This window comes from Mercurialis annua, linkage group LG7, assembly GCF_937616625.2.
Source record: "Mercurialis annua linkage group LG7, ddMerAnnu1.2, whole genome shotgun sequence".
In the NCBI taxonomy this organism is placed as follows: Eukaryota; Viridiplantae; Streptophyta; class Magnoliopsida; order Malpighiales; family Euphorbiaceae; genus Mercurialis; species Mercurialis annua.
In genome coordinates, this window is record NC_065576.1 from 45507685 (window position 1) to 45532938 (window position 25254).

Genomic DNA, 25254 nt, shown 5'->3' on the forward strand with positions numbered 1-25254 from the left:
GTAGGCATGTTGAAAAATCGTAACTATCACAATATATGTCGGTTTTTATGATCTCTATGATGACATAAAGATGACATTAGAAGTTTTCATATATATAATTTATCAGTCATGTAAATAGTCCAAAAATTATGCCAAAATTTCTGAAAAAGTCAAAACTTCAAAATTTTCAGAGTTGATTTTTCAACTACCCAACTTCAAATAATCATAACTTTCTCTATATTAATCCAAATTTTGTGTTATTTCTACCGTTTTAAATCTTGAACAACATACTTTAAAATTATATGAGTTATATACTATAAAACACGATATTTAAATATTTAAAATTCACACAAAGTATAGCGAATTATGATGCATTTAATATAGAAAATTCATTTTTCAAATATCATGAATAATCAATCTAAGCATGGAAATCAACATTATATGGTCTGATACTAATGTTGGAATATGCAAAAATAATATAGAATCATTAGACGTACTTCTTGTCGATTTCACTAGTTTGAATGATTGATTATTTCACTAAGTTCAAGTATTATTACTATGAATAATACTTATAATCCACCACCTTGTGTACTATCTCTATTGTATATATTTTGGGAGGGTTTAATTATGAATCAAAAGTTATTTTTTTTTCAAAGCTAGAATTCATTTAAGAAGATGAATGTACAAATAATGAAAGGCATATCACAAAGGAAAAAATGTGATCTTTCAAAATTAAAATACTAAATACTAAACAACAATCCAAGATAAGCAAAAAAATTAATCGAAAGTAAGAAAAATCTATGACATGGATCCCGAAAAATTAACTCAACAATGAACTACGTTCCCGTTGGATGGGGTACTTGGATAATTCTTCTTCCGATTTGACAAACAATCCGCTCTATCCGATGGAGTCTGGTATTTCCGATTTTCATCTTCAACAAGATTCTAGAAAGAAAGATCTACAAACCTCTTAGTTTTATTAGATCTAAAAGAATTTGGATCTAAAACTCGAATGAACGCTAAAGTTTCTTGAAAGATCTAACAAAATCAAACATAAGAGGATAAAAGACCATAGAAATTATTCAAACATGATAAGCAAAACACAAATCTAAGGATAAACCTCCTAACAAAGACTTTATTGAATGAGAAATATTAAAGATCTATAGATCTACAGTATATAGTATTATAAGCGGAGAGGAGATGATCATTTTCTGGCTAAGGCCGGTAAAATCATCTTCTCCAACCTTTAAAAAGGATGAAAAAGAGTGTTTTTTACATAGAAGTGAGAGAAACAAGTTTTGGAGAGAGAGAGCAAAGAGTTGTAGTTAGTTTGCTATGTAGTATCACACATATACATAAACATACAATGGGTACCATGAATAAGTGGAACTTTCCAATAAGTTACCACTTTTATGAAGTTGCAACCTAACATGAAGTTGCAACCTTTCATTAAAGGTTGCAACACTCTTCCATGAAAATCCGTATAACTAATTGGGTTCGGGTCAATCCGTCATGGGTGACCCGACCTATATACCGATATTTTTCATTAAATCAAAAAAGTAATATTATTTATTATTGTTTATTTTGAATTTTTGAAAAAATAGTTTATTTATAGTATTATAACATTAAATGTTATTTAGAAAACATGTTATGAAGTATTTATTTTGAATGTTATCCAAATAAAAGAATTTCAATTTGATGTTTTAGAGTGCTATTTAAAGTCAAAAATACGAAAAAGATAAAATTGACGAAATTATAATATCAGAGTGCTATTCAAAATAAAAATTAAAGGTCAATGATTTTTCAACCTATTAGCCAATAAAAAAACATAACTCAAGTGTTAATCCCTAGAGTTTAATTACACCTAATAACAAAACCACAACAAAAATATTAAAAGAATTTATGGTAAGATGATTCAAATAAAGCAATTTATCTTAAATAATATCATCTTCGTCTTTGTTCTTTAACTTCTTCGATGTTCTTGTTCATGGTGGAAAATTAAACTAAATAATGTAAAACTAATAATAAAAAGTGGTATTGGCGAAACAAATCCCAACGTTTCATTCTTTTTAGTGATTTAAGACTAATGTTTAAAACTTTACAAAACAAATCCTAACCTTTTCAATTTTAGCAAATTGTAGCCCACGTTCTAATTACAGTTAGGATTTGTTTCTCAAAGTTTCAAACGTCAGGATTAAATCGCAAAAAAAGTGAAAAAGTTAGGATTTGTTTTGCCAATACCCCTAATAAAAACTAGCTTACACTCTATGCCATTAGCCTTTGTCTTATAAAATTAGGAGATTTTCTAGAATAAATGTGGGGTTCTGCTTCTGGCGGCAACATGCTATGGGGTGGTGGTTCCGCTTATCGGTAAAATCAATACGTCTAGGAACGCACCGTTCTTATATAGAAAGAGAGGCGCTTTCACATCTTTTTAACCCGAAATGAAATGGATTGGAAGAGGAAAGGTTCCTCTGCTTCTGGCGGCAACATGCTATGGGGTGGTGGTTCCGCTTACGAGGTTAACTCAATACGTTTTAAAAAGCCATTTTTGAATACCGAACTATATTTGGGGATATTTTTTGTAAATTTTATTTAGAACAAGAGCCTCGAGCCAATAAAGACTGAGAAGATTGACTCAAAAATAAATTTAATTAGAGACTCCATCTTAAAATTAAGACCTATTCTTTAATGGAAAAACAATGGAAACGAGGAGACCTCTAAATACATAAGATTTTACTTAAAACAAGCCTTAATGATTTATTAGAGGGGATAGCGAAAGGAACGAGAGGACAACCCATTTATTTTGTATTCTGAAGATATAGTGTTACTTCACCATTAATTTCTTAAAGTTCTTTTACTAGTGTTTGAACGAGGCATTCTTTTCTTATACAAACCTGTTAGAAGTCTATAAGTATAGCAAAATCGTCAATTACTGCATACGGGTCAAAATCACAAGTATGAAATTGTTCTGTCGGTATCTATTTTCTTCATAAATTCGCATGATTTTCTACTATACTTCAATTATGAAGTCGATGACTTGCATAATGCTCAAAACTCCTCGAATTGCATCCATACTGTGTCTTACATGCTCAAACATACAATGATTTTAAAAATGTCTAAAACAAACACGTACATGAAATATTTTTACTAAAAGAACATAAAAAAATAGGAGTAATTCAACTCCTATAAGTGTGTTGATTCGCTAAAAGTTGAAGGTCAATTAATTTTGCTAAATTTTAAAATTTATTTGTAACATATTCTAATCGTAAAATACGTTAAAATTCATAATTGTTTTTAAAATTAATATTTTAAATATTATGATCTAACTAATGTAATCATCATTACCTCATAAATTAATATTTTTGGAGGGAAACTTATTCATTTTCACTTAATTCCCATACGAAAATTGTCGGTATTCATTGCCGATGGAACATTAATTTTGAAAATAAAAATAAAGATTCGTTGCTAATAATAATACTTTGGAGCTATCGGTAATTCATATATTCGATTTATTTTCGACTAAGCTATCATTAATCTTATAATTAAGGAGACACCTTTTCTTGAATTTATTTCCAAATTACAAAAATTCACCAATTTTGTGGGTCCTTTTTTGTACCACCAAAATTGAAAAAATAATAAAAAAGAATTTCCGGCTCCGCTGAAAAGCAGAAACATAGATAGAGAGAAGAACAAGAATAAAATAAAATTTGCAGAAACTTAAAAATTTCAAGATTTAGATCTTCTCTCTGTTCTTCATCTCTGTTAATTTTCATAATATTTTGTAATTTTTTTTATTATTATTACCAATTTTTTAATTTTTTTTAAAATTAGTTAACACTCTTTGATTAATTTTTTTTTTATTTTTCCATTTCATAATTGACTAGTCATCTCTTCTTCTTCATTTCTCTGTAAATCTGTTGTCTGCTTAGATCTAATCTGAGTGAAAATTACTAAACGACGTCGTATTTTACAAAACCAGTGAAGATCTATGGATGATGATTTCAATTCGTTATTAAGCCGCGACTTTGGTTTCAAACCACAAGGCAAATCCGCTCCCATGGCAGCACCTCGTACCAGCGGCGGCAACAGCTTCGCTTCTTCCGTTAATTTCGGACTCGGATCCGGTCCGATTTTCGACGATCATAACGGAAACGGTAAAGGAACCGGCGGTTATGGTAGTAGTAGTGGAAGAAGTGAGAATAGTTTGTTTAACGATGTGTTCGGTGGTCCACCTAAGCAGAACCACCACCAGCAGCAGCAACGATCATTGTCGTCGGATTACGACTCGGTTTTTAAAACGACGTCGTCGTCTTTGCCGGTTTTTGATAAGCCGGTGTACGATGATGATGATCACGATCACGGTAATATTGATATATTTGATGGATTGCCAGGGTTAAGAAGTGCATCTGTAGGTCCACAATCTTCTGCTAATGATAACAGTTTTAATAATGTGTTTGCTTCGATCGGAACTAGTTCTTCTTCGCCGCCGAATCATCGGCCGGTAAATAAGAACAGTAATGATAAAAACAATAGCAGAAGCTCGCCGTCGCCGCTTGATGATCTGCTGGTGAATTTAGGTAAAAAGGAGAAGGAATCGTCTAAGAGAGAGACCGGTACAGATTCCGCGGCGTTTGATGATTTGCTTTCTGGTTTTGGTCGGAGTAGCTCTCCCAGTATTAGCAGGTATTGCTAAGATCAATTACTTTTTGTTTTCAGATATGTTTACATAATTTTAGGAATACTAACTAGAATGGGAGTAATTGATTAAATTAGCTTTGATATATTGCTTTGTGTGCATTTTAGTTTATGTTTTTAGACAGTTGATTTTGATTGAATTATGTAATGAATCCAATTTGGTTTAGATGTCAATTGTAACTTCATAATGTCGTAGAACTAAGGATCGTAGCACACAAATGTTTCAAATTGTTGATAGCTTTGATGTCTGTAGTAAAGAGATTGAAGAGTTAGAACTTTATGTAACTTGTGTTGTGTGCGTTATGCTGGGATTTTTGATCATTAGTGAAGTAATTAGGTTGATTTGGTTAAGTTCGTTTAGCTGAGACTGCATATACATTGTCAAGATGTTACTTTCCTTAATGCTGTTGTGCCTCTGAGTTTTCTGTTGTGGCCTAAAATTTAGCTGAATTGACCTTAAATCTGGTGACAAATTGTTTTTATTATTAATCGATAGAAGATGACAAGTTGACAACACCAAAAAGAAAAAAGGAAAAGAAAAGAGAAAGAAGTGGTTTGTTGCTTATGGTGTTAGAAGAGTCAGAGTTGAACTAGATTTATTGTGTGTTGTGGAAGTATCATGTAATGCATATAAAATAGGTGACAACTTTAGCTAGTGCATTAAAATGAAACCTTATTCTACTTTGGCTTTGTTTATAAGGCTAGTAATACGTGCATATGTATTTCAAAGATGAACCCAAATGATCATGACAGTTGGCACATTTTTACTTCTGATTTTATCTTTTTAATGTCAACCGCGCACAATTCTTAACTCAATATGCCCGAATTTATGTCTTCTGGTTTTCAGCTAGTTGCTGTTTTTGTTATTGGAGTTTTTCTGTACTAGTAATCAGCCTCCTACTTGTATAGTTTATTATTGCTCACAAGCAAACATAATAATGAGATGTTGTGTGAACAAATATTTTAAACCTATTTCTTTTTCTTTTTCCTTTATGTTCTCTAACATTGTCTTATCGATCCAAATGCTACTTCTTAAATGTTTTTCATTAGCAAAATTCTTGAGCTACTATGTGTCTTGTTAGTTATAAGAAGAGAACTTTTATCCACATTAATTCCAATGGATTGGTTAAAAAAATTGGATCCTCTGCTGTATTGATTATACAAATGTCAGATGACTTTTTTTTGTATAAACTGCTATCCCAGATCAACTTCAGAGTCTAATCGGCCCCATAAACCATCTACAAATTCGGCCAGGACAACCTCCAGTATGATGGATGACCCCTTTGCAGACTTAGGCACAACCTCAGGCCCTACAGCTTCATCATCAGGGTTGTATGCTGATCCATTGGAAGAAATTAGCAAATTCAGCAGCACTGGAAGCACAAAGGCTGATAATAGTTCATCAATAAATAGGGGATCATATGATGATGCAGACTCCTTCGATGATCTTGGAAAGTCCATACCTCCATTATCATCAGGAATCAATAAGAGAGGAAAAGATAAGAGCCCTTTAAGAACAGGACCAACTACAGGTGGCGCTTTTTCTGGTGCTAGTAAAGAGTCGGTTGACAATGTTCATGCGGATGAAGCTGAATATCCCTCACAGAAGAAGATGGCTAATGATAATTTTCGGGAATCTCAAGAAACCTATTTTGATATGCCTCCTACAACAGATTTTCATAGATCTATGGGTCAAAATGTCACTTCTTCTTCATATGTCAATGCTAGTCCTAAGGAGGGAAATTCACCTCCTAGATATGAAGATATTTCAGAAGCAAATGATGATATATGGCTTACTGTATCTGAAATCCCTCTTTTTACTCAGCCCACAAGTGCTCCACCTCCTTCAAGACCCCCACCTCCTAGGCCACCTAGGATTTCGAAGTCAGAGATGGGTTCTTTTTCATCAACAAGCTCAAAAAAGAAGGCGAATGAATATTCTTTCTCTAACTCAACATCCTACTCTCAAAGCCCTAGATCAGCTCGTGCAGGAAAGAGCTCAACGCCTTCACAAATTGACGAACTTGAAGATTTTGCTATGGGTAGAACCCCAGGTAATGCTAATGAACATGCAGAGGTTCCTTATGGGGAAGATATGGATGCGAATGCATCTTCTGCTGCAGCATCTGCTGCTGCAATGAAGGATGCCATGGACAAAGCAGAGGCTAAATTCAGGCAAATGAGAGAGAGGGAATATATAAAGGCTGCTAGAAGTAGAGAAGTAGATAAAGATATGCAAGAAGTTCAGCAGAGAGAATTACGGGAAAGACAAGAAAGATTGGACCGTGAGAGGCTTCAAAGGGACAGTGAAGAGGAAGATAGAGAACAGAGGAAACTTGAGAAAGAGAGGGAGAGAGAGGAGAAGGAAAGAGAGCAGAGGAGGCTTGAGAGAGAGAGGGAACGAGCAAGGGAGATTGAGAGGGAGAGGGAAAAGGCCAGGCAAGCTGTAGAAAGAGCCACCCGAGAGGCACGTGAAAGAGCAGCAGCTGAAGCCCGCCTAAAAGCTGAAAGGGCTGCTGTAGGAAAGGCATCTGCTGAAGCTCGAGAGAGAGCAGAAAGGGCTGCAGTTCAGAGGGTGCAAGCTGAAGCCCGTGAAAGGTCAGCAGCAGAGGCAAAAGAAAGAGCAGAAAGGGCGGCGGCAGAAGCAAGGGAAAGGGCAAATGCAGAATCAAGAGAGAAGGAAGCTAGGGAGAGAGCTGCTGTTGAAAGGGCTGCAGCTGATGCAAGACAGAGAGCAGAACGAGCTGCTGTTGAAAGGGCTGCTGGAGAAGCGAGGGAAAGGGCAGCTGCTGCAGCTAGAGCTAACCAACAAAGGAACGATAGCCAACAAAAGAACGAAACTGATTTTGATTCATTCTTCACTTCTCGAGCAAGCAGTGCGCCAAGGCCTAGGAACAATTCGGTGAGATCAATGGCTGCCAATATTGTGTGATTCATTGACTTTCTGTAGTGCAAGTGGTTAACTCCTTAAATTACAATGCAGGATCCTCTATTTGATACCCAGTCTAAAGGAGGGTCTGAAGCTGCTAAAAGGACATCTGTTGGACCTACATCTAATAACATTAAGAAAGCATCTTCAACTACAAATATTGTTGATGATCTATCTTCAATTTTTGGAGGTAGTGTTTTTTTGGAATGATAGTTGATAACCGTGTGATTAATCATTCACTTATATGTTGAGTTATCTTCTTTTTGCTCTCAAAGGGACTGCTGGGACAAATGAGGATTTTAGAGAGATTGGAGGGGAAACTGAGGAAAGACGGAGAGCTAGGTTGGAACGCCATCAAAGAACTCAGGAGCGCGCAGTAAGCTTTTTTGGTTTTTGATTTATGAGTTATAGTATAAACTTTTAACAAATTGCTCATTTGATTGGCATCTTTAATAGCTAAATCTGATGTATGCAGGCAAAAGCACTGGCTGAGAAGAATCAACGGGACCATCAAGTACAGATGGAACAAGCAGAGAGACATGTAAGTTATCCACTGTAACTTAGTTTGGATCATTTCTGTTCTGATTCTTTTAGTACTTTTCTTTTTTGTTTTCTTGGTTGGGAAAGGGTGCAATAAGCTTGTTAACTACCTTTAGTTTGGGTTATCATCTTCATCTGAATAAAAATACTGATTATGTTACTAAATCAAATAGAGGCATATTAGTTTCTTACAGGAGTATTTTTACTTTAACAAGTAGAATTTTTTATTTGGGGCATAAAAATGAGGTGCCATCCATTTGGATTCAGAGTATAAGATATTTCAGGAATCACCCTAAACGGCTATCAACATCTGAAAGCTGTAGCTAATCAATTTACTATTTTAGAGTATTATTTATAATTTCATAAAGCTCTAAGTTTCTTGTTTCTATTTGTGCATGAAATAGCCAAAATAAGAGCCTTACTTTCTCGTTTTGTCTTGCTCTACAGTGATAACCTGCTTTGAGCAGTATGCTCTTATCTTTTTCTGGGCAGTTCATTATTCAATTTCTCTCTACTGTCTAGAGCTGCATATATCTACTAGGAAAAAGCTTGTCGCCCATATATATATATTGACGCATCTTTCTGGTTTAGCTGCTTGCCAATGCAAAAAAGATATATGCAAAAAGCTCAAGAGTTTAAAAAGTATTCATTAGAAAAATTGCACGAGTTATGCAAGCTGCATTACGATTATATGTATTTTGTGTATGTTTGTTTAGCATGTTGTTCACTTTGAACTGAAATAGAACTGCAATAGGTTATTATCAATATTAATTCCTTTTTTGAACCAAGTCAATGAACTTTATCTGATCTAAATTACGTTGTAGTAATTTATATCTCCAGTAAATTGGCAAATAAATTCAATGCAACTGTGATTCTTATTACATGGAGTTGGGTGTTTCCCCTGAATGATAAAATTACTGTTGATGCTTTTTCATCACCAAGCCTCGAGTTGTTTCGGAGCATGAGTAATTATATATAGCTGATTGTATTGTAGAAATAGGCATATAATTACGGTTCAATAGACATAACTTAATCATGTTTTCTTAACTACTGAAAAATGAAATTGTTTGTGCTCCTTTGATATTATACTTAGTTTGATACCCTAGTTTATATGTGCTACTTCATTGCTTGAATTCGTTCACCCATATCAGATGTTGTCTTGAACTATGCCGTGAACAAACAACAAATACTACGGGATATCCTCTTGTTTCAGCTCAAGGCTTAAACCTGGTGTAATCCTATTCTTCTTGTCACCTCTATTAACCCACGTGCGCCCATGTTGCGACTGGCTTGTAGCTAATATCTTATTAAACAAATAATTTTCTTCATGAAAATGAATATTTATCTCTTTCCATTTATTCAAAGTCTCAAATGATGAATATTTTAGTTCAAAGGCTGTGCTTGCCTTTTGTACGGGTTTTAATGTGGAAATGATCCTTGGTTAAGTTGCTTTCTTACCTGTTGGCATGCCGATATATAATATATTTGGATGCTGATTTCAGAGAATTTCCGAAACATTGGATGCTGAGATCAGGCGCTGGGCTGCAGGGAAAGAGGGGAATCTACGTGCTCTGCTCTCAACAATGCAATATGTATGTCTCTTTATATGTTGCTTAAATGCGTGGTGTCTGCTCTTAAGTGATACATATACAGGCTATTGCTGTTGATCTGTATCTTTTGTGGTTTTATTGCATTGTATTTATCATGGTAATTTTTGTATCACTCGTGCATTTCTGGATTTGTCTTTAATCATTTTGGAATAATAATCCATGCATGGCCGAGTTTATTATTTTTATTTTTATTATTATTTGAATGCCGTAGCAGAGTTTTGGGACAGGCAAAAGTTGACATTTTTATTCAAAATTTGGACAAACATTGACATCAATGATTTGTGTTGACATTTATTATATCCGTCTTAAAGTTATTTATATATTCACTTAAATCCCTTCTAAAGTTTATTGTACAATGTTCAGGTGCTGTGGCCTGAATGCGGTTGGCAGCCGGTTTCCTTGACGGATTTGATTACTGGCGCCTCTGTTAAAAAGTTTTATAGGAAGGCAACTTTATGTATCCATCCTGATAAAGTGCAACAAAAAGGTGCCAATCTTCAACAAAAGTATATTGCTGAGAAGGTGTTTGACTTGCTGAAGGTAACGCTTCATTCAGTTTTTTAAAAACTAAATGGCCACCTGTTAACGATTCAACAGGTTCATTCACTGGTTCAACCAGTTACTTTATATATATATATATATATTGAAAATTAAACATATATATAAAACTAAAAACTCTAATTAGCAAATAAATTTAAAAATTAGTTAATGAATCAGATTCTAACTTGGAAGTGAAGAACTGAACCGTTTAACCAGTTCAATGATTTTCTGTTTTTGCGATACTTGCCTGTTCAAAGCGGCTGAATCATATTCTTAATTTTTAAGGAAGAATTGAATCGGACCAACCTTTGGTTTCTTGTTGAACCGACTGATTCGGTTCTGAAAACACTGATTTCATTATTGATGCCACAGAAATGTAATTTATGCTTGTGTTGAAATAGGAAGCATGGAACAAGTTCAATTCAGAGGAGCTATTTTGAGTTCAATAGGGTGGGAAATATTTTGCTACAAACAACTACATGATTCGGTTATAACTGTATTCGTCGGGAGTGGAAAATGCACCACTATTCCAGCAAATGTACTCTCGTATGTGCTGCAGGTTGTATTTGTCGTCTTCTCTGATAGAATAGGCCCGTGCCGAGGAGATCGAGATTCAGATTCGTAAATGTGAAGCTCTCCTGCTGTAAACCAATGTTTCATCTGCACAGGGCATCAAACCTGGAATTGCTGCTCCCTGTAGAGTATAATTCTGTATACCCCATTTACGTTGGGTCTTTTTTGAGTTAATTCTTTCCTCTAGTTTATATTATTTTTTTGGTGGTGGTAGAGCATGATATTATATGATGATTTAAATACAAATATGTTTATTGATTATCAAAATGACGGTACTGGCTTTGTATGATTGTTGAGCTGATTGTAAGCTTCATACATAAATATAGTTCTCTTTTCAAATTTTATGTTTATTTTTTTCCTTTAGGTATAATACTGTAGATTTTCTGTTTGTGTATTTTTTTAAAAGTGCATATATTGCAAGGATTTATTGTTTATCTTCACTATTTTACATTAAACCATGAATGATAAATATGTAGAAGTTATGTATATATAAAGATTATGAATATCCGAATTAATAAATCAAACAATAACAGCTGAACAATATTGGAAGCTTAAGAAAAATTTGACTCTCCCACTCGTCATTTCGTGAAATTGAAAAAAAATAAAAAAATGAATAGTGATGTATAATGAAAATCTGTCTGGTGATGATTAAAGCTACATTACTATCTCCAATATTCTGCAAACCTCACAAGAGATGTATAATGCAGTTAAACCGAATCTAGTTTCCAAACAAAACTTTGGTTTTACTTTACAACCCCGATCGAGATGTTCTGTATGGACTTCCGCTAGTCGAGTCTCCAATGTCTCCAAATTAACCTGCATCGGCCAACCAACCTACATATCAGCTATCGACCATGATTAGTAATGCTCTTAAGAATTTCAGCTGTTCAGCCATGCAAGATGGGAAACATAGACATGTATATTCTAACCTATGAGAAGAGTCTAACACAAATTACAACAAATTATCAAAATGGTAAGTTTTTTTTCTGTTGGAAAGCAGTTGGAAATTGTTGTACGGGTCATCAAAGGCGATTTTCTTTAAATGATGAACACAAATCAGAGAAAAAATATCAGGTATCTGGTATACCACATATCCTAAATATCTACAAAAATGACATCTAATTCAGGATTCCAAGAACGTTGTTCCAACAATTTCTACAAACAGTCACTTAGGCACTTCGGTCAGGTATGTGGTCGAAATGATAAATAATTTCAGTGTAAGGTGAAAAAAGTAATTCAAAACAAAAGGTAAAAAATGTAATGTGAAACAAAAAGTTATCTGCATAACAACCTCATCGCCTTTGCTGAGTTGAAGTTTACAAAGGCTACAATAAATGAGTTGGTGGTTCTCTTGCAACTGTCCTTGCTTGCAGATGGGACACCAGGTCTCCTTGCGCACCTACAAGCAATATCATAAGGCTTCGACAATTTCATGCGAGAGTATAAAAAAACCTTCAAATATTGATATCCTCATATTTTTCTGTTACATGTTTCGCCATAGGATGTCTAAAATTTCTTATATCTTTGCAGACAAGTCATGGACGACACAACTGAGTAAGCATACATCTCGTATTGCAAACATAAAAAGCGCGTTTGAGACTAATCTCATCATTCTACTCATGAACTTCCTGTCGCATAGTGAACGTGATAGTACCAAAGTCATTTGGTAAGCTCTTCGGATTATTTCGGGTTAAATGCAAATTAAATCATGATCTTTATCGTGTTTAGCAATTATAACACGAACTTTAAATCTTGGAAATGTCAGACATGAACCGTCATTTTTTTGCAATTCGGAACACCAAGCTATTTTCCGAGAAAAATGCAAATATGAATACTGGAATGTACAGTGTTCCGACATCTACATCAGTATTTTATATCAAAAAATTGCTCGGTGTTTTAAATAGCAAAGGAAGTGATAGTCCATGTCTTGCATTACCAAAATTTAGAGTTCATGTTGTTATTGCAAAACATGCGAAAGTTGATTTTTGCAATAAACCAATTATTTCATCAGGTTTTCCTTCAATAAATTCCGCTTTTTACTCATCTTAGCAATTTCAAGGCTTGGTAGACAAGCTGAATACCAAGTAATAAATCCACACATAAAGCAGACAGCTCGGGGCTCCTCAATATACATGTGCCCATTTAGGTGTAAGTGTGTGACTTACTGAAACATGTTTTCTAATTGGGGAAATGCTGAAAGCTGACGAGTTCTCCAATTCTAATTCTACCTCCAAATCAAATCTATTAATGCATTTAAGGTCATGTTTGGTTCATGGAATGAAATAACATGGAATGGAATGACTATTTCCTTTTTGAGAGGAGTGTTTATTCCACAAAATCATGGAATAACAATTTCATAGAATAACCATTCCATGAACCAAACCCAAGAATAGCCATTCCATACGGAATAACTATTCCATTCCGCACCTATTCCATGAACCAAACATGGCCTAAGTCATGCATTTTCACTGGTTTGGATCGAGCAAAATTCTAACAGGGTGCATATTACCTGCTTATCATTCAATTGCAAGTTCTCGAAAACCGCTTGAGCCAGATACTCATCTAATTCATCCTCCCAGATTTGAATATGGTTTTCAGATTCTGCAAAGAGCTAGAGTAAACATTGAAGCTCAAAAGGGATGATACAGTTAAATTTAAACTAACAAAGATTCTAAGAACTTCTCAATTAGTAATAAAAAATTTGCACTTTAGATGGACAGCAAAAATAAGAAAGCCATGGTAAAAAATCCTTGCCAAGAGAACAAGCACACAAAAAAAAAACACAACTAATTTCCTTGAACTAATCGACTATGTAGCATGGACTCGGATACGGGAAAACGGGACACTTGGACATAAACACACACGTGGTAAACAATGTTATTTTAAGGTTTCCTATGTTAAAAATGAAGTTCCATGTCTGGAATGCCAAGTTTCCAACGTATTTCCAAAACGGGAAACATTGATTGAATGAAGTGTCCGTGCTAATTGAAAGGTAAAACTATTGGTTGAATGAAGTCTCCGTGCTAATTGGAAGTTAAAACTAAGAGTCACTAAATAGAATCTTAATGAACAACATACATTATATACCTTTCCGACCCGGTTCGTCCCTGAGATCCTCATAGAAAATCCTCTGCATTTCCAACAACATCTCCTCACGATCACCTTCGTAAGCATCATGAACACCATCATATTCCCATAATATATCAATCGAATGAGGTGTCGAAATTGGCATCAAGTCATCATCTAATGATTCACACTTCATTTTTTCCAGTTCATCAGAAAATATATCCTGGAATGCAGATTTCATAAAATCCTGCAACACACAAAATAATATTATTAACCAACAGATAATAAAATTAAGAATTATAAAACAAACAAACAAAATTGAAGGACCTTATCATTGATAGATTTTGAAGAAGGTAATCTCATTTTCCAAAGCAATCGATTTCTATCCTCTCGAACCCTTTTATAACAATTTTCCCGCAACTATACATAACATTAACACCAAAATAAATCGGAAATTCATACACAGAACTGGAAAATAACAGCAAAATATAATTATCAAACGAAGAACAAAGAAATTGAAGCAAACCGTAAAATTAAATCAAACCTTGTTTTTCCAGAGAGGGTAAGTATTGAAATGGGATTGCGATTTAATTGACTGTCGTTTTGGTGGCGGTGGTGTCGTTAATAGCTCATTGTTCTTCTCCATTTCCTTCTCCTTCTCCTCCATTTTTCCTTCTCTGTATGTAACCGCAAAGCTTGATTTGACTACGAAATGTAAAGTAATCAGTTAATTGATAGAAATCAACCCAAACCGAACTGAACCATGGTCTGGTTCAGGTGGGGCAAGGTTGCGCCTAGGGATGTCACCGAGCCAACCGCGAGCTACTCGGGAATGATTTGAAAAATATCTGACATCAATTCGATCATATCGAGTCGAGTTACTCGAGCTAATTATTGAATCGAGTTCGAGCTCTAAAATACAAGTGAGTCTTAATTAATTTACTTTTTATCCTTTATATCGATATATATGTTTACAACAATATTTTTATTTTTATATTAAAATAAATAATCACGTCGAGTTTCAATTATTTATTGAGTTCGAAACGAAGCTCGATCGCGTTTGGGTCGAGTTTCAAACTTCAAATATTTTACCCTTTATATTTATAATTAAAATAATACCTTTGTTTTATATTAAAATTTAATTTTTAAATATTTTTATGGATAACCGGATAGTGTTCGAATTATTATATCGAACTTGAGTTCGAACTTCTAGAATGAAATTCAATTTAACTTGAGTGAAGTTTTAAATTTCAGATTTTAGAGTCGACTCGAGCTCGAACTTAGCACCGGAGACTCAGCTCGACTATGGCGCCTACTACTCCTAATTGGCGGGAGAATTAGTTGGGCTGTAATAAGCTAAACTTTGGGCTGCATTTTGAAGCCCGTAATTGCAAAAAAGATTGAAACTCTAATTTTTGAAAAGCTGAGATATTCGACGGTAGATATTTTTAGTTTAAATTTTTAGTGAATGAAAAATAAAATAAAATAAAAATAGAAAAAGATGATAAACCCCAAAACCCTACAACTGACTAAAATCTGCTAACCCCTTTATTTCTTCTTCTTCTTCTTCTTCTTCTTCACTACTTAGCTTCCATTTCCATTTCTTCTAATCAAATTCAGTAAGCCAGCCATTTTTTCTCTTCTTATATACACTCACTCCACGCAGCTCAAATCTCGGCTTTTATTAAAATTTTCTAGTCTTTGAATTTAGTGTTATCTTGCTGATTTTGCGGTTTTTTCATTTGTTTAGCTTCAGGGTTTTGGGTAATTTGATGTTTTTTTTTGTAGATTATGGATAATCCAGTGTTTTTGGATAGCTGAAAGTACAGTGGTGACTGGTTACTTCATCGGTTGGTTGGAAGGGGAATGGAAATGAAGAGGAAAACACCACTTCAGCTTCAAGCCCTCGACAAATTCTATGCTGGTAAGCTTTATCATTATGTTTTTCGCCTTTTCTTTTTCGTTTTTGTCGATGTTTTCCGATAAAATTTTAATCTAGTAAATCCATGGTTACCTTTTTGATAAGGATATTATGATAACTACTTTCATTGTTTGTCTGAAAGCTGAACTAGTTGAATTAGGGAAACACATAGTTAATCATGATTGAAAATTATAATTTATTATGTTGTTTTGAAGGTCTGAGAAGTAATTTAAATATATAGTTACGAATTGCATGTAATTCGGTTTAATTAGGGAAACAATTAACTGAATCATTGTTGCTGATAATTTCCATGGAGTCACTTATTGAAAGGAATTGCCTAAGTAGTTAAAATGGCACTTACTAGTGATGAGTAAGAATAGAGTGTTTATCTCATGCACGGTTGTGTCATGTCATATTTATAACAAGCCAATGAGCATTTGAGATAGGAAATCCTTAATTACTACATACCTTTTTTATCATTAGATATTCGAACATTGAACGTCTCATTGGTTTGTTGCACAAATGACATGACAAAACTGTTGTGTTGTATAATCTTCTGTAAGAATAACATTATTCTATCATTTGAATTTTGATATTGTAATTATTATGTGTTGCGTATTATTCGGTTTTTAAGGTGGTTGTGTTTTTGTGAAGCAGAACAGAAGTATCCTTCACATGCAGTTATGAAAGAGCTTGCGTCCGTTTTGGACTTAACATTCAAGCAGGTGAAAGGATGGTTTATAGAAAAAAGGAGGAGGGATAGAAGTAGAGATATATTGATTACACCACCTAGTTTGAGCAAGAAAGTCTCCTTTTTTAAAGGGAGGAATTGTGTGGACGTTTTGACTACGACTAGAAGAAATAATTGTAAGAAAAAGAGAAAGGAGAAGAAGTTGATTCCTCGGCAGACTGTTTTGCCTGCAAGTTATATTTTAACTAAGATTTTCCGGAAAGATGGTCCTTCCCTTGGCACCGAGTTTGATTCTCTTCCTTCTAAGGGATTTCAAAATTCTGAAGGTATGGACATTCGGTTTGATATGATTATAAATATTTTTTAACTGTTAAAGTAGTTGTTGCCCATTTGAAATCATATTAGTATCAAGATGGTTTAGCTTAGCCAGAGCTGTCTTCTGTTCATACCAAAACATTGTGCTGTTGGATTTTTTTTCTTGTTCCTATGCTTGTAATTCACTTCATTTTACATGTTCGTGGCACTAATACTTCTGTCTGATATTTAGATTCCAGAAGTTCCAGTTATGCAAACCAGGAGAACCAAAGAGCAAACAAAAAGAGAAAGGTACTGAGACAAATATGTGCGTGCTAGAAAAGTTTGAAATGTAACGAGAAGTAGAGCCTTTTTCAATCTTGGGACTTTGTTTATGTTCACATGCTTTTCTTTCTTTGTCGTAAGGTGTCCAAGCAGAGCATCTCAACTTGTCTGGATCACAATAACAGTGGTCCAGCAATAAAACATGGAATGGGAAAAGGTTTGATGACAATATGGCGAGCAACAAATCCAAATGGTGGAAATTTCCCTACAGGGATTTCATTTGCTGAAAAGGAAATAGTAACGCAAGTACCAACTCCTGTTCCACGAAAACCGCAATGCAGGAACAGAAAAAGACCATCTGCTGCTGTTATGGTTAGTGTAGATTTCTGAATTGTCTCCCTTAAGACAAATATATAGTTTCTTGTATATGCTTTACTTGAGCATATATTCCTCTGTCCTTTGACCTAATGATTCTTAAATTTGGGATGTTGTGAACCACTGCTGACTTGGTGTACTCATTCAGAGACACAGACGGTTGAACGATAAAACTCATCAAAAGCGGAAGCCTTGTCTTAAACAGAGAGAGGTAATTGATTGATTATTTCATCAGTTTAGTTCAATTTTTTCTATTTAAGCAATGTTAACTTTTATGTTACTTTCAGGTGGAATCTAAAAAGGAGGAGTTCCATGAGCACTCACCCAGGGAAAAATGTGAACTTGCTTTGAAAGAAATGATATCTCAAGAACGTATTAATCAGTTTGCAATGCTAGCAGATGATGAAGACCTAGAGCTGAGAGAGCTACAAGCTGGACAAAACCCACATGCGTGTTCTGATCATTGTGCAACAAACAGTCAGCATGGTTGTTCACTTTGCAAAGGTTTGGTCTTTCTGCATTGCTTCAACAGATCGATATGCATTTTATTGTAAGTATGCTGAAGTTCCTTTTACCATAAACTCATGATTTTTCAGATTTGCTGCCTAAATTTCCTCCAAGTTGCGTTAGGATGAAACAGCCGTTTGCTAAGCAGCCTTGGGATTCCTCTCCGGAGACAGGGAAGAAACTTTTTAAGGTACATAGAGCATTACTAACTTTTCCATTACATGTGAGGTGCATCATGCATGAGAGGCGTCCTTTTATTTTTGGCGGAGAAAAATTCAGTTTTCCATATTAAGGAAGAAGTATCTTGCAGTATTTATCTAGAGATAAATCATTACTAGTATGTTGGACAATTATATTTGACAGAGCTCTCATTTTGTTAATTTTACTCCTATAAGCCTATTTCAATGTGTTAAATTGTGTAACCTTTAATTAGAGTCTCTAAACCTCGACTTCATAAACCTCGACTTCATTGATTCCTATCAAATAAACATTTCACCGAAATTAGTATTATCTTTAACACACACCCTCGCGTGAATGCCCATTGAGCTTGAAGTATGAACAAACAAACAATTGAACAAACATGCCCACCTTATTTTGTACTCAAATATTTTAATTGATCAAATGGGGGTTGCCAATAATCGAACTCTAGACTTTTTGATCATAGTGCTAATTTGGCTATCATGGTTATAAAAGCTGCTAAAACCGATGATGATTTTTCTTCTTCTGCTACTATTGGTTTACATTTTATTGTGTTGGGAGCATACTAGAACCTTATTCATCATGTCTAATTGCAAGCTTAGGTTTTTTTTTTTTCCCTTCCATATTCCTCTTTCCTCAGTCTTTCAAGGATTGTAAAATTCATGCTGAAGTTATGCCGACATATTTTGCAGGTTTTCCATTTTCTCTACACTTATTCAGTAGATGTTGATATATGCCCCTTCACTCTTGATGATTTTGCTCAAGCATTCCATGACAAGGTAGCGCATGTTTTTTGCTTATCTTGTAGTTTATCTTAGTCAATTACAATTTTGAGGTGCTCTGCACTTTGAATTCTCGCTGTTACATTCATCTTTTTGTGTTGGTCTTCAGGATTCTTTGTTACTTGGAAAAATTCATGTGGCCCTCTTGAAGCTTCTCCTTACTGATGTTGAAAAAGAGATGAGTAGTGGATGCATGCCTCATTTGAGTGTGTCTTGTAAATTTCTTGCTCTTATTCATTCGGTGAGTACATGACTTTGCAACTAGCGGCTATTAGCATAAATTTTTTCTTGTGATTCTGATACTGTCTCTAAACATTGCCTATTTGCAAACCTGAATTATGCAAATACCAACTTTCTGTGGGCCTATGGCCTATGCAGATCCTTATGTCATATGTAATGACATCAGGAATATTGTGGCGAAGAAGAAATATAGGATTTGCAATTGTTTTATTTCTACCGGACTATTATATATATAACTTTTCCTTGTCTTGGGGGAGCTGATGGGGATCACAAAATGCAATCTCCAACTTTCTTGATATTATAATAAGAAATGATCACATGCTTATATGATTATCGATCATAATCTCTGATCTTTACTTTTTGTAGGTTGAAGATCAAGAGTTCCTTGTGGAGTTTTGGAAAAAGTCTCTTAACCCTCTTACATGGATTGAAATACTGCGTCAAGTTTTGGTTGCAGCTGGTTGTGGTTCAAGGCAAGGTGCACTGCGTAGGGAAGCTCTTAGCAAGGTAATAATTGTTTAGGGTTTCACTATTTGTACTTCAAAAAATCTCTATATTAATCTGCTACACTTGACATGTACCTTGTTGCTATTTGTTCTTTGTATAACAACGTGCTGAAAAGGTATCTTATTTTTCTTTCCCTTTAGGAGATGAGCGTCATGGTGAAATATGGTCTACACCCTGGAACTTTGAAGGGCGAATTGTTCAAAATTTTGTCCAAGAGAGGAAACAATGGATCAAAAGTTCCCGACCTAGCAAAGTGTTTGCAGGCAAGTAGCTTCTATTAAAGAGACTTGCTCTATTGTCTTATTGGCAAAAAAATTATGTTGTGTTTCTACTTTTTGTATTGATGAGTTATGGTTTTTGTTTTGTAGATTGCTGAATTAAATCTCTCAAGGACAACTGAGGAACAGACAACTGAGGGACTGGAACTTCTAATAAGTTCTACTCTTTCAAGTGATATCACTCTATTTGAGAAGATCTCGCCATCTGTTTATCGTTTGCGCATCAGTACTCGTTCAAAGGAGGAGGAGGATTGTCTATCTGACACTGAGGATTCTGGAAGTGTTCATGATGACTTCAACAGTTGTGGAACATGCAGCAGCAGCAGCAGTGATTCTGAGATTGAATCAGAAAATCCCAACTCAAGAAAATCTAAGCTATTTAAATCTAAAAAGAACATGCTTACAGTTCAAAACGAAATTGATGAGAGCCATCCTGGAGAAGTGTGGTTGCTGGGACTCATGGAAGGTGAATATTCAGATTTATGTGTCGAGGAAAAGTTGAATGCTTTAGTGGCTTTGATTGATCTAGTCAGTGCTGGGTCCAGTGTTAGAATGGAGGTAATACAACTACCGAGCATAGTTATACATTCTGGGTCCTAGCATTTATATATTCAGGTTTAAGCAGTTCCATATCTCTCTTTCTTTCCCACACACTCAAAAAAATTCCAGCATTTTACACTTTTCTGCAAGGAGATATTAGATTATTTCTTTTTCAAACGTTGTTGGACAGGCTGTTGCATTTGAAGATATTAATCATTAATCTCCATTTAACTTAGATCGTCTTATCTTCTTAAGCCAACATTCTATTGTCTATGCATTTATTTCTTAACTTTCTATGATTTGCATTATCCTTAATTTTGGTAATTGTGGTCTTTGTAAGTGCTATATAAGACGGATAATCAATCACATGTGTCATAATTTAGCTTGTACAACTTTGATTTTGTTATGTGATTCATGTTTCATTCTGCTATTTCTCCCTATTTTCAGGATGCAACAAGAACCACAGTCGAGCCTGTTCCTAATACACGACATTATGGTTCTGGGGCAAAAATTAAAAAATCATCATCACAGCAGCATAGTCTGCCCAGGCCATCTTGGGTACATGTTGGACAACTCAATGCTACAAATGAAGCATACACATTATCATCATCTCGCCCATTTGATTCTTCAGTGTCTTTCCTGAAGTTGAATCAAACGCAAAATTTGTCCAGCCAAAGGAAGGACGCACAAGGGACAGAACATGAAAGCTATTTGCATCCGATGCAGTCTATCTTTTTGGGTTCTGATCGTAGGTACAATAGGTATTGGCTTTTCTTGGGCCCATGTAATTCACATGACCCTGGCCACAGGAGAGTTTATTTTGAATCCTCTGAAGATGGTCACTGGGAAGTCATTGATACTGAAGAGGTATCTTTTACAACTTCCTTATGATACCTATTTGAATGTTGACCTTTAGGTTGTAGTCAGTAAAGAAAATGTTTTACTTTGTAGATTCTTTCTTTTTTCTTTTGACACCCTAATCATTGGATGCTTATTCAAATACAGGCTTTACGTGCATTGTTATCAGTTTTGGATGATAGAGGAACACGGGAGGCTTTTCTTATCGAATCCTTGGAAAAGAAGGAAGTGCTTCTCTGCCAGGAAATGTCAACTAGCGTCGCAAATGATGCTGAAAATAGGCAGTTAAGACCATCAGATCATTCTGAACGGGAAATAGTGAGAGAAGTTAGCACTTCTCCAGTGTCTGATGTCGACAACAACCTAAACCTGACTGGGATCACAAATGATTCTTCCCCTCTGTCCGGTGCAATAGTTCTTGCAGCAGGAAAGAAAGAGGAAGATGAAAATCGGAAAAGGATCCGTCTTCAAGAGTTTGATGCATGGATATGGAATTACTTTTACTGTCGTCTTAATGCTTTCAAGCGTACCAAAAGATCTTATTTTGAATCGCTAACTAGATGTGAAATTTGTCATGACTTGTTCTGGAGAGATGAGAAGCACTGTAGATTTTGCCATACAACATTTGAACTTGATTTTGATCTTGAAGAAAGATATGCTATTCATTCAGCAACATGTAGACACAAAGGAGAGCATGAGATGCGAAAATATAAAGTTCTGTCATCGCAATTGCAATCACTAAAAGCTGCAGTTCATGCAATTGAGGTGTGCTGTCACTGTCCTTTTATAACATCTATTATATGTTATTTTTTAAATTAAATTGCACTTTTAACATTTTGTTATAATACTAGTACAACTTAAAATCAAACTATTTTCTTTGTTTCCGTTATGAGAAGGATTTGATTGTAAGACTCTGTTGATACTCGCACAGAAACAGGAACACATTTTAAAATATCACCTTAAGTTTGATGTATGTATCATCTTTCCAAGTCTTGTTAAACAACCAAAATATTTCTTGCATGCACCCATCCCAGACAGAGGATAGCATTTGTCTGATCTTGTAATAACCAGTGCTTATAAGTATATTGCTTGCAGTTTGGTGGTTGAATCTTGAAAATGAGAGTATTTTAGGCAGGATGAACCGTCAAGTGTCATTATGTGCCTAGTGTTCAACTCATGTTTTTCTAACCCTGAAAATGACCAAGAACTTGTTTAATGAACATTAGGGTATATTTCAATTAGACTATTGTTAGATAAGAGTATAAACATATAGGTTTTTGTATAGTCAGAATATTTTGAATAATTGAAACTGTCTGGAAAGTCGGAAAAATTAATGTAAATTATACTTTTACCGATTGACCAATTACTTTTGAGGTGGAAAAATCACAAAGAATCCTTATGATACTAACTAATGCTTTGTTGTCATGGTTGGAAATATTATTTATATTTTGAGTTCTGCTTCAAAAATTGGCAGTCAATGGTTTTTGAAGAAAAACTAAATCCAATCGCCCGTGTCTGCGTATGGGTATCTCAATGTGAAGTTGATTCCTATGTGTTTGCATTTTACCTCTTCTTTTCATTCTAAATGCTTTGGAAGCCACAGGTCAACTTTAATAGCCTATAATATGAGTTTAGAAAGCATGTCAAAACAGTAAGCATTAATGCTACTGTAGATAGATTTCTCTTTCCTATTTCTTATCAGGAGAACCAGACAGTGCCCATGCATGCTAACTCAATAGGTTATGTGATCCTCTCAGAATTTCTGGTTTTCTGCTATGATGTTTTCTTACTTGATAAGGTGTTATTTTGCGTGCTTAGAGTGAAAAATGTCCGAAAATTATGCATAATACTATATTAAACACCATGTGCTATCATTGTCTTTTATTCATGAATATCTTCTTTGACATCACATGCAGTCAGCTATGCCCGAAGATGCATTGCTAGGTGCTTGGACAAAATCTGCTCATAGGTTGTGGATCAAACGGCTAAGACGCACTTCATCTTTGGCAGAGCTTTGGCAGGTAGCACGAGTAAATCTTGTTGTGGCTCTGTTTTGATTCTGTTCAAACCAGAAGGTTAACATACATCTTAATTTTATTTGCAGGTTGTTGCTGATTTTATTGGTGGAATAAATGAGGATTGGTTATGCCAATACAATGTTTCCCAAGGTTCCAATAACTCTTTGGAAGAGATTACTGCTTATTTTCCAACCATGCCGCAAACATCATCTGCACTCGCTCTGTGGTTGGTGAAATTGGATGACTTAATTTCTCCATATCTCGAAAAGGTTGAAGGAGAAAACAAGCAGAACGATACAACTAATCATACAGGTATCCTTCTATCGTCAATAGGTTAATTTGCTTTGTTTAAGATAACAATAAATATAAGCTTTATTAGTAGGACATGTTTTTTCCTTTGGCTATGATATTTTACTGTAGCACGTAGTTGATTAACTTTTGGTTTCATGTGATTATCATGAGATACTTCTGAGTAGATGTTATGTAATTGTGATGGTAAATAGCATGAGAAACTGATTTCATCAACATTTGCTGAACAACAAAAGTTGCCTAAAGGTTATATAAGTAGTTAGAGGTGCTAACGGGTGCCTCGGGATCTTATTTCTTTTCTCTATCTATTATTAAAGAAAAGTAATTTGTTTTTCTTTGGGACAAGATTGGCCTAGGGATTTACATTTATATCAAGTGACTTGTTGTTTTATTGTATAACGAGGAAGCATTAAATTTCATTTTGTTTTCGTCTTGAATGGCTTTGTGGTGTTGCCGTGTAATCGGAATACAGTTTCATGATTTCATTCTCTCAAGGGATTGAAAAATTGCATGCCTGTTAGTATGTTACAATTTTCAAATTTATGTGTCGGAAAATTGCATGCGTATTTGGTTCAAATTAAAACGTAATGGTTGCATGCTTTTTCAGGTACGCAATGCTCCACGGTGGATCTGACCCTCGAAAGGAGCTCATAACATCAGAGCATTGGAGCGTTATAAACCGGCGCGTGTCAACTGTTAACTGCCCCTGTCGAAGAAAATGGTGAAGCAATGATCAGTTTCACCATCTTTTGATTTTGATTCCGAGTAGAAGGCATTAGATACAAGTTTGTATAGAGCAGAGCTTTGTTAGTTTTTTCAAAATTCTTTGAGCTCTGGTTGTACCCTCGAGAGAACTATATGTTGTACAGCATTTGATAGGACATTTAAATTCAGGAAAATTAAAGTTTCAGTACATATTGCAAAATAATCTCCATTCCTCTGTTTTCTGCTTTTTTTGAAGCTGGAATATTCAGCTCAGCTTACAGTTTGGGTGGGGCAGAATAAAATGTTGATGTACACTATCAAACTATACAAAACCTGGAATGAAATGAAATGAGGTTTTTGTTTTTTCCCTCAGCTAGTTTTTTTTTTTTTACTTGACTCTAATTTATCAGTTAGTCTTTCATTTGCTCAAAATAATAACCTGGTTTGGCTCATCTTTATAAGGATTATAAAAAGCTCAAATCAAACAAAATTGGCCACTCGAATCGGCCGGTTCAACTTTGGTTTGGTTTATATTATAAGTGAATTGATTTTTTTTCAAAAAAAATTGCTGCCAAAAACTATCTTGTACCCTTTTGATACAAATTTTATAGGCATAATGATTTTAAAAAATTCAAATGTTTAATGTTTTTATTAATTTTAATAATAAAAATAAATCTTATTAATTATAATTTATTTAAATTCCACTTTAATTATAGGTAAATTCACTCAACTATATCAATTGTGTTTGTTATCTTTAATTCAATTGGATGGATTTAATTTCAACACACCACCATTTAATTACAATTGCATG

General features: G+C 34.7%; 3 protein-coding genes across 4 annotated transcripts; 2 read left to right on the forward strand and 1 right to left on the reverse strand.

Moving 5' to 3' along the window:
* The first annotated feature begins 3640 nt into the window (after window positions 1–3640).
* On the forward strand, window positions 3641–11208 carry LOC126654924 (auxilin-related protein 1). Its single transcript, XM_050348927.2, has 8 exons — window positions 3641–4665; window positions 5881–7579; window positions 7661–7796; window positions 7882–7982; window positions 8082–8147; window positions 9649–9738; window positions 10120–10296; window positions 10698–11208. Exons 1-8 carry the CDS (start codon window positions 3971–3973, stop codon window positions 10734–10736), a joined length of 3003 nt encoding a protein of 1000 aa, XP_050204884.1. The 5' UTR covers window positions 3641–3970; the 3' UTR covers window positions 10737–11208.
* A 204-nt stretch (window positions 11209–11412) lies between these two features.
* Window positions 11413–14762, reverse strand: LOC126654743 (uncharacterized). 2 transcript variants are annotated; one of them, XM_050348707.2, is made up of 6 exons: window positions 14480–14762; window positions 14263–14355; window positions 13957–14182; window positions 13379–13470; window positions 12161–12268; window positions 11413–11703 (listed from the first exon to the last, which is right to left on the reverse strand). In XM_050348707.2, exons 1-6 carry the CDS (start codon window positions 14600–14602, stop codon window positions 11524–11526), a joined length of 822 nt encoding a protein of 273 aa, XP_050204664.1. In that variant the 5' UTR covers window positions 14603–14762; the 3' UTR covers window positions 11413–11523. The 2 variants fall into 2 exon arrangements, with proteins under 2 accessions (XP_050204664.1, XP_050204665.1); XM_050348708.2 differs by having other exon boundaries at window positions 11413–11685; window positions 14480–14755.
* A 686-nt stretch (window positions 14763–15448) lies between these two features.
* Window positions 15449–24666, forward strand: LOC126655415 (homeobox-DDT domain protein RLT3). The gene is made up of 18 exons (XM_050349597.2): window positions 15449–15554; window positions 15724–15859; window positions 16514–16873; window positions 17095–17153; window positions 17268–17498; window positions 17650–17712; window positions 17789–18005; window positions 18098–18198; window positions 18899–18985; window positions 19098–19229; window positions 19595–19735; window positions 19876–19998; window positions 20104–20571; window positions 21001–21420; window positions 21559–22176; window positions 23328–23432; window positions 23516–23741; window positions 24346–24666. Exons 2-18 carry the CDS (start codon window positions 15802–15804, stop codon window positions 24390–24392), a joined length of 3456 nt encoding a protein of 1151 aa, XP_050205554.1. The 5' UTR covers window positions 15449–15554; window positions 15724–15801; the 3' UTR covers window positions 24393–24666.
* The last annotated feature ends 588 nt before the right edge of the window (window positions 24667–25254 follow it).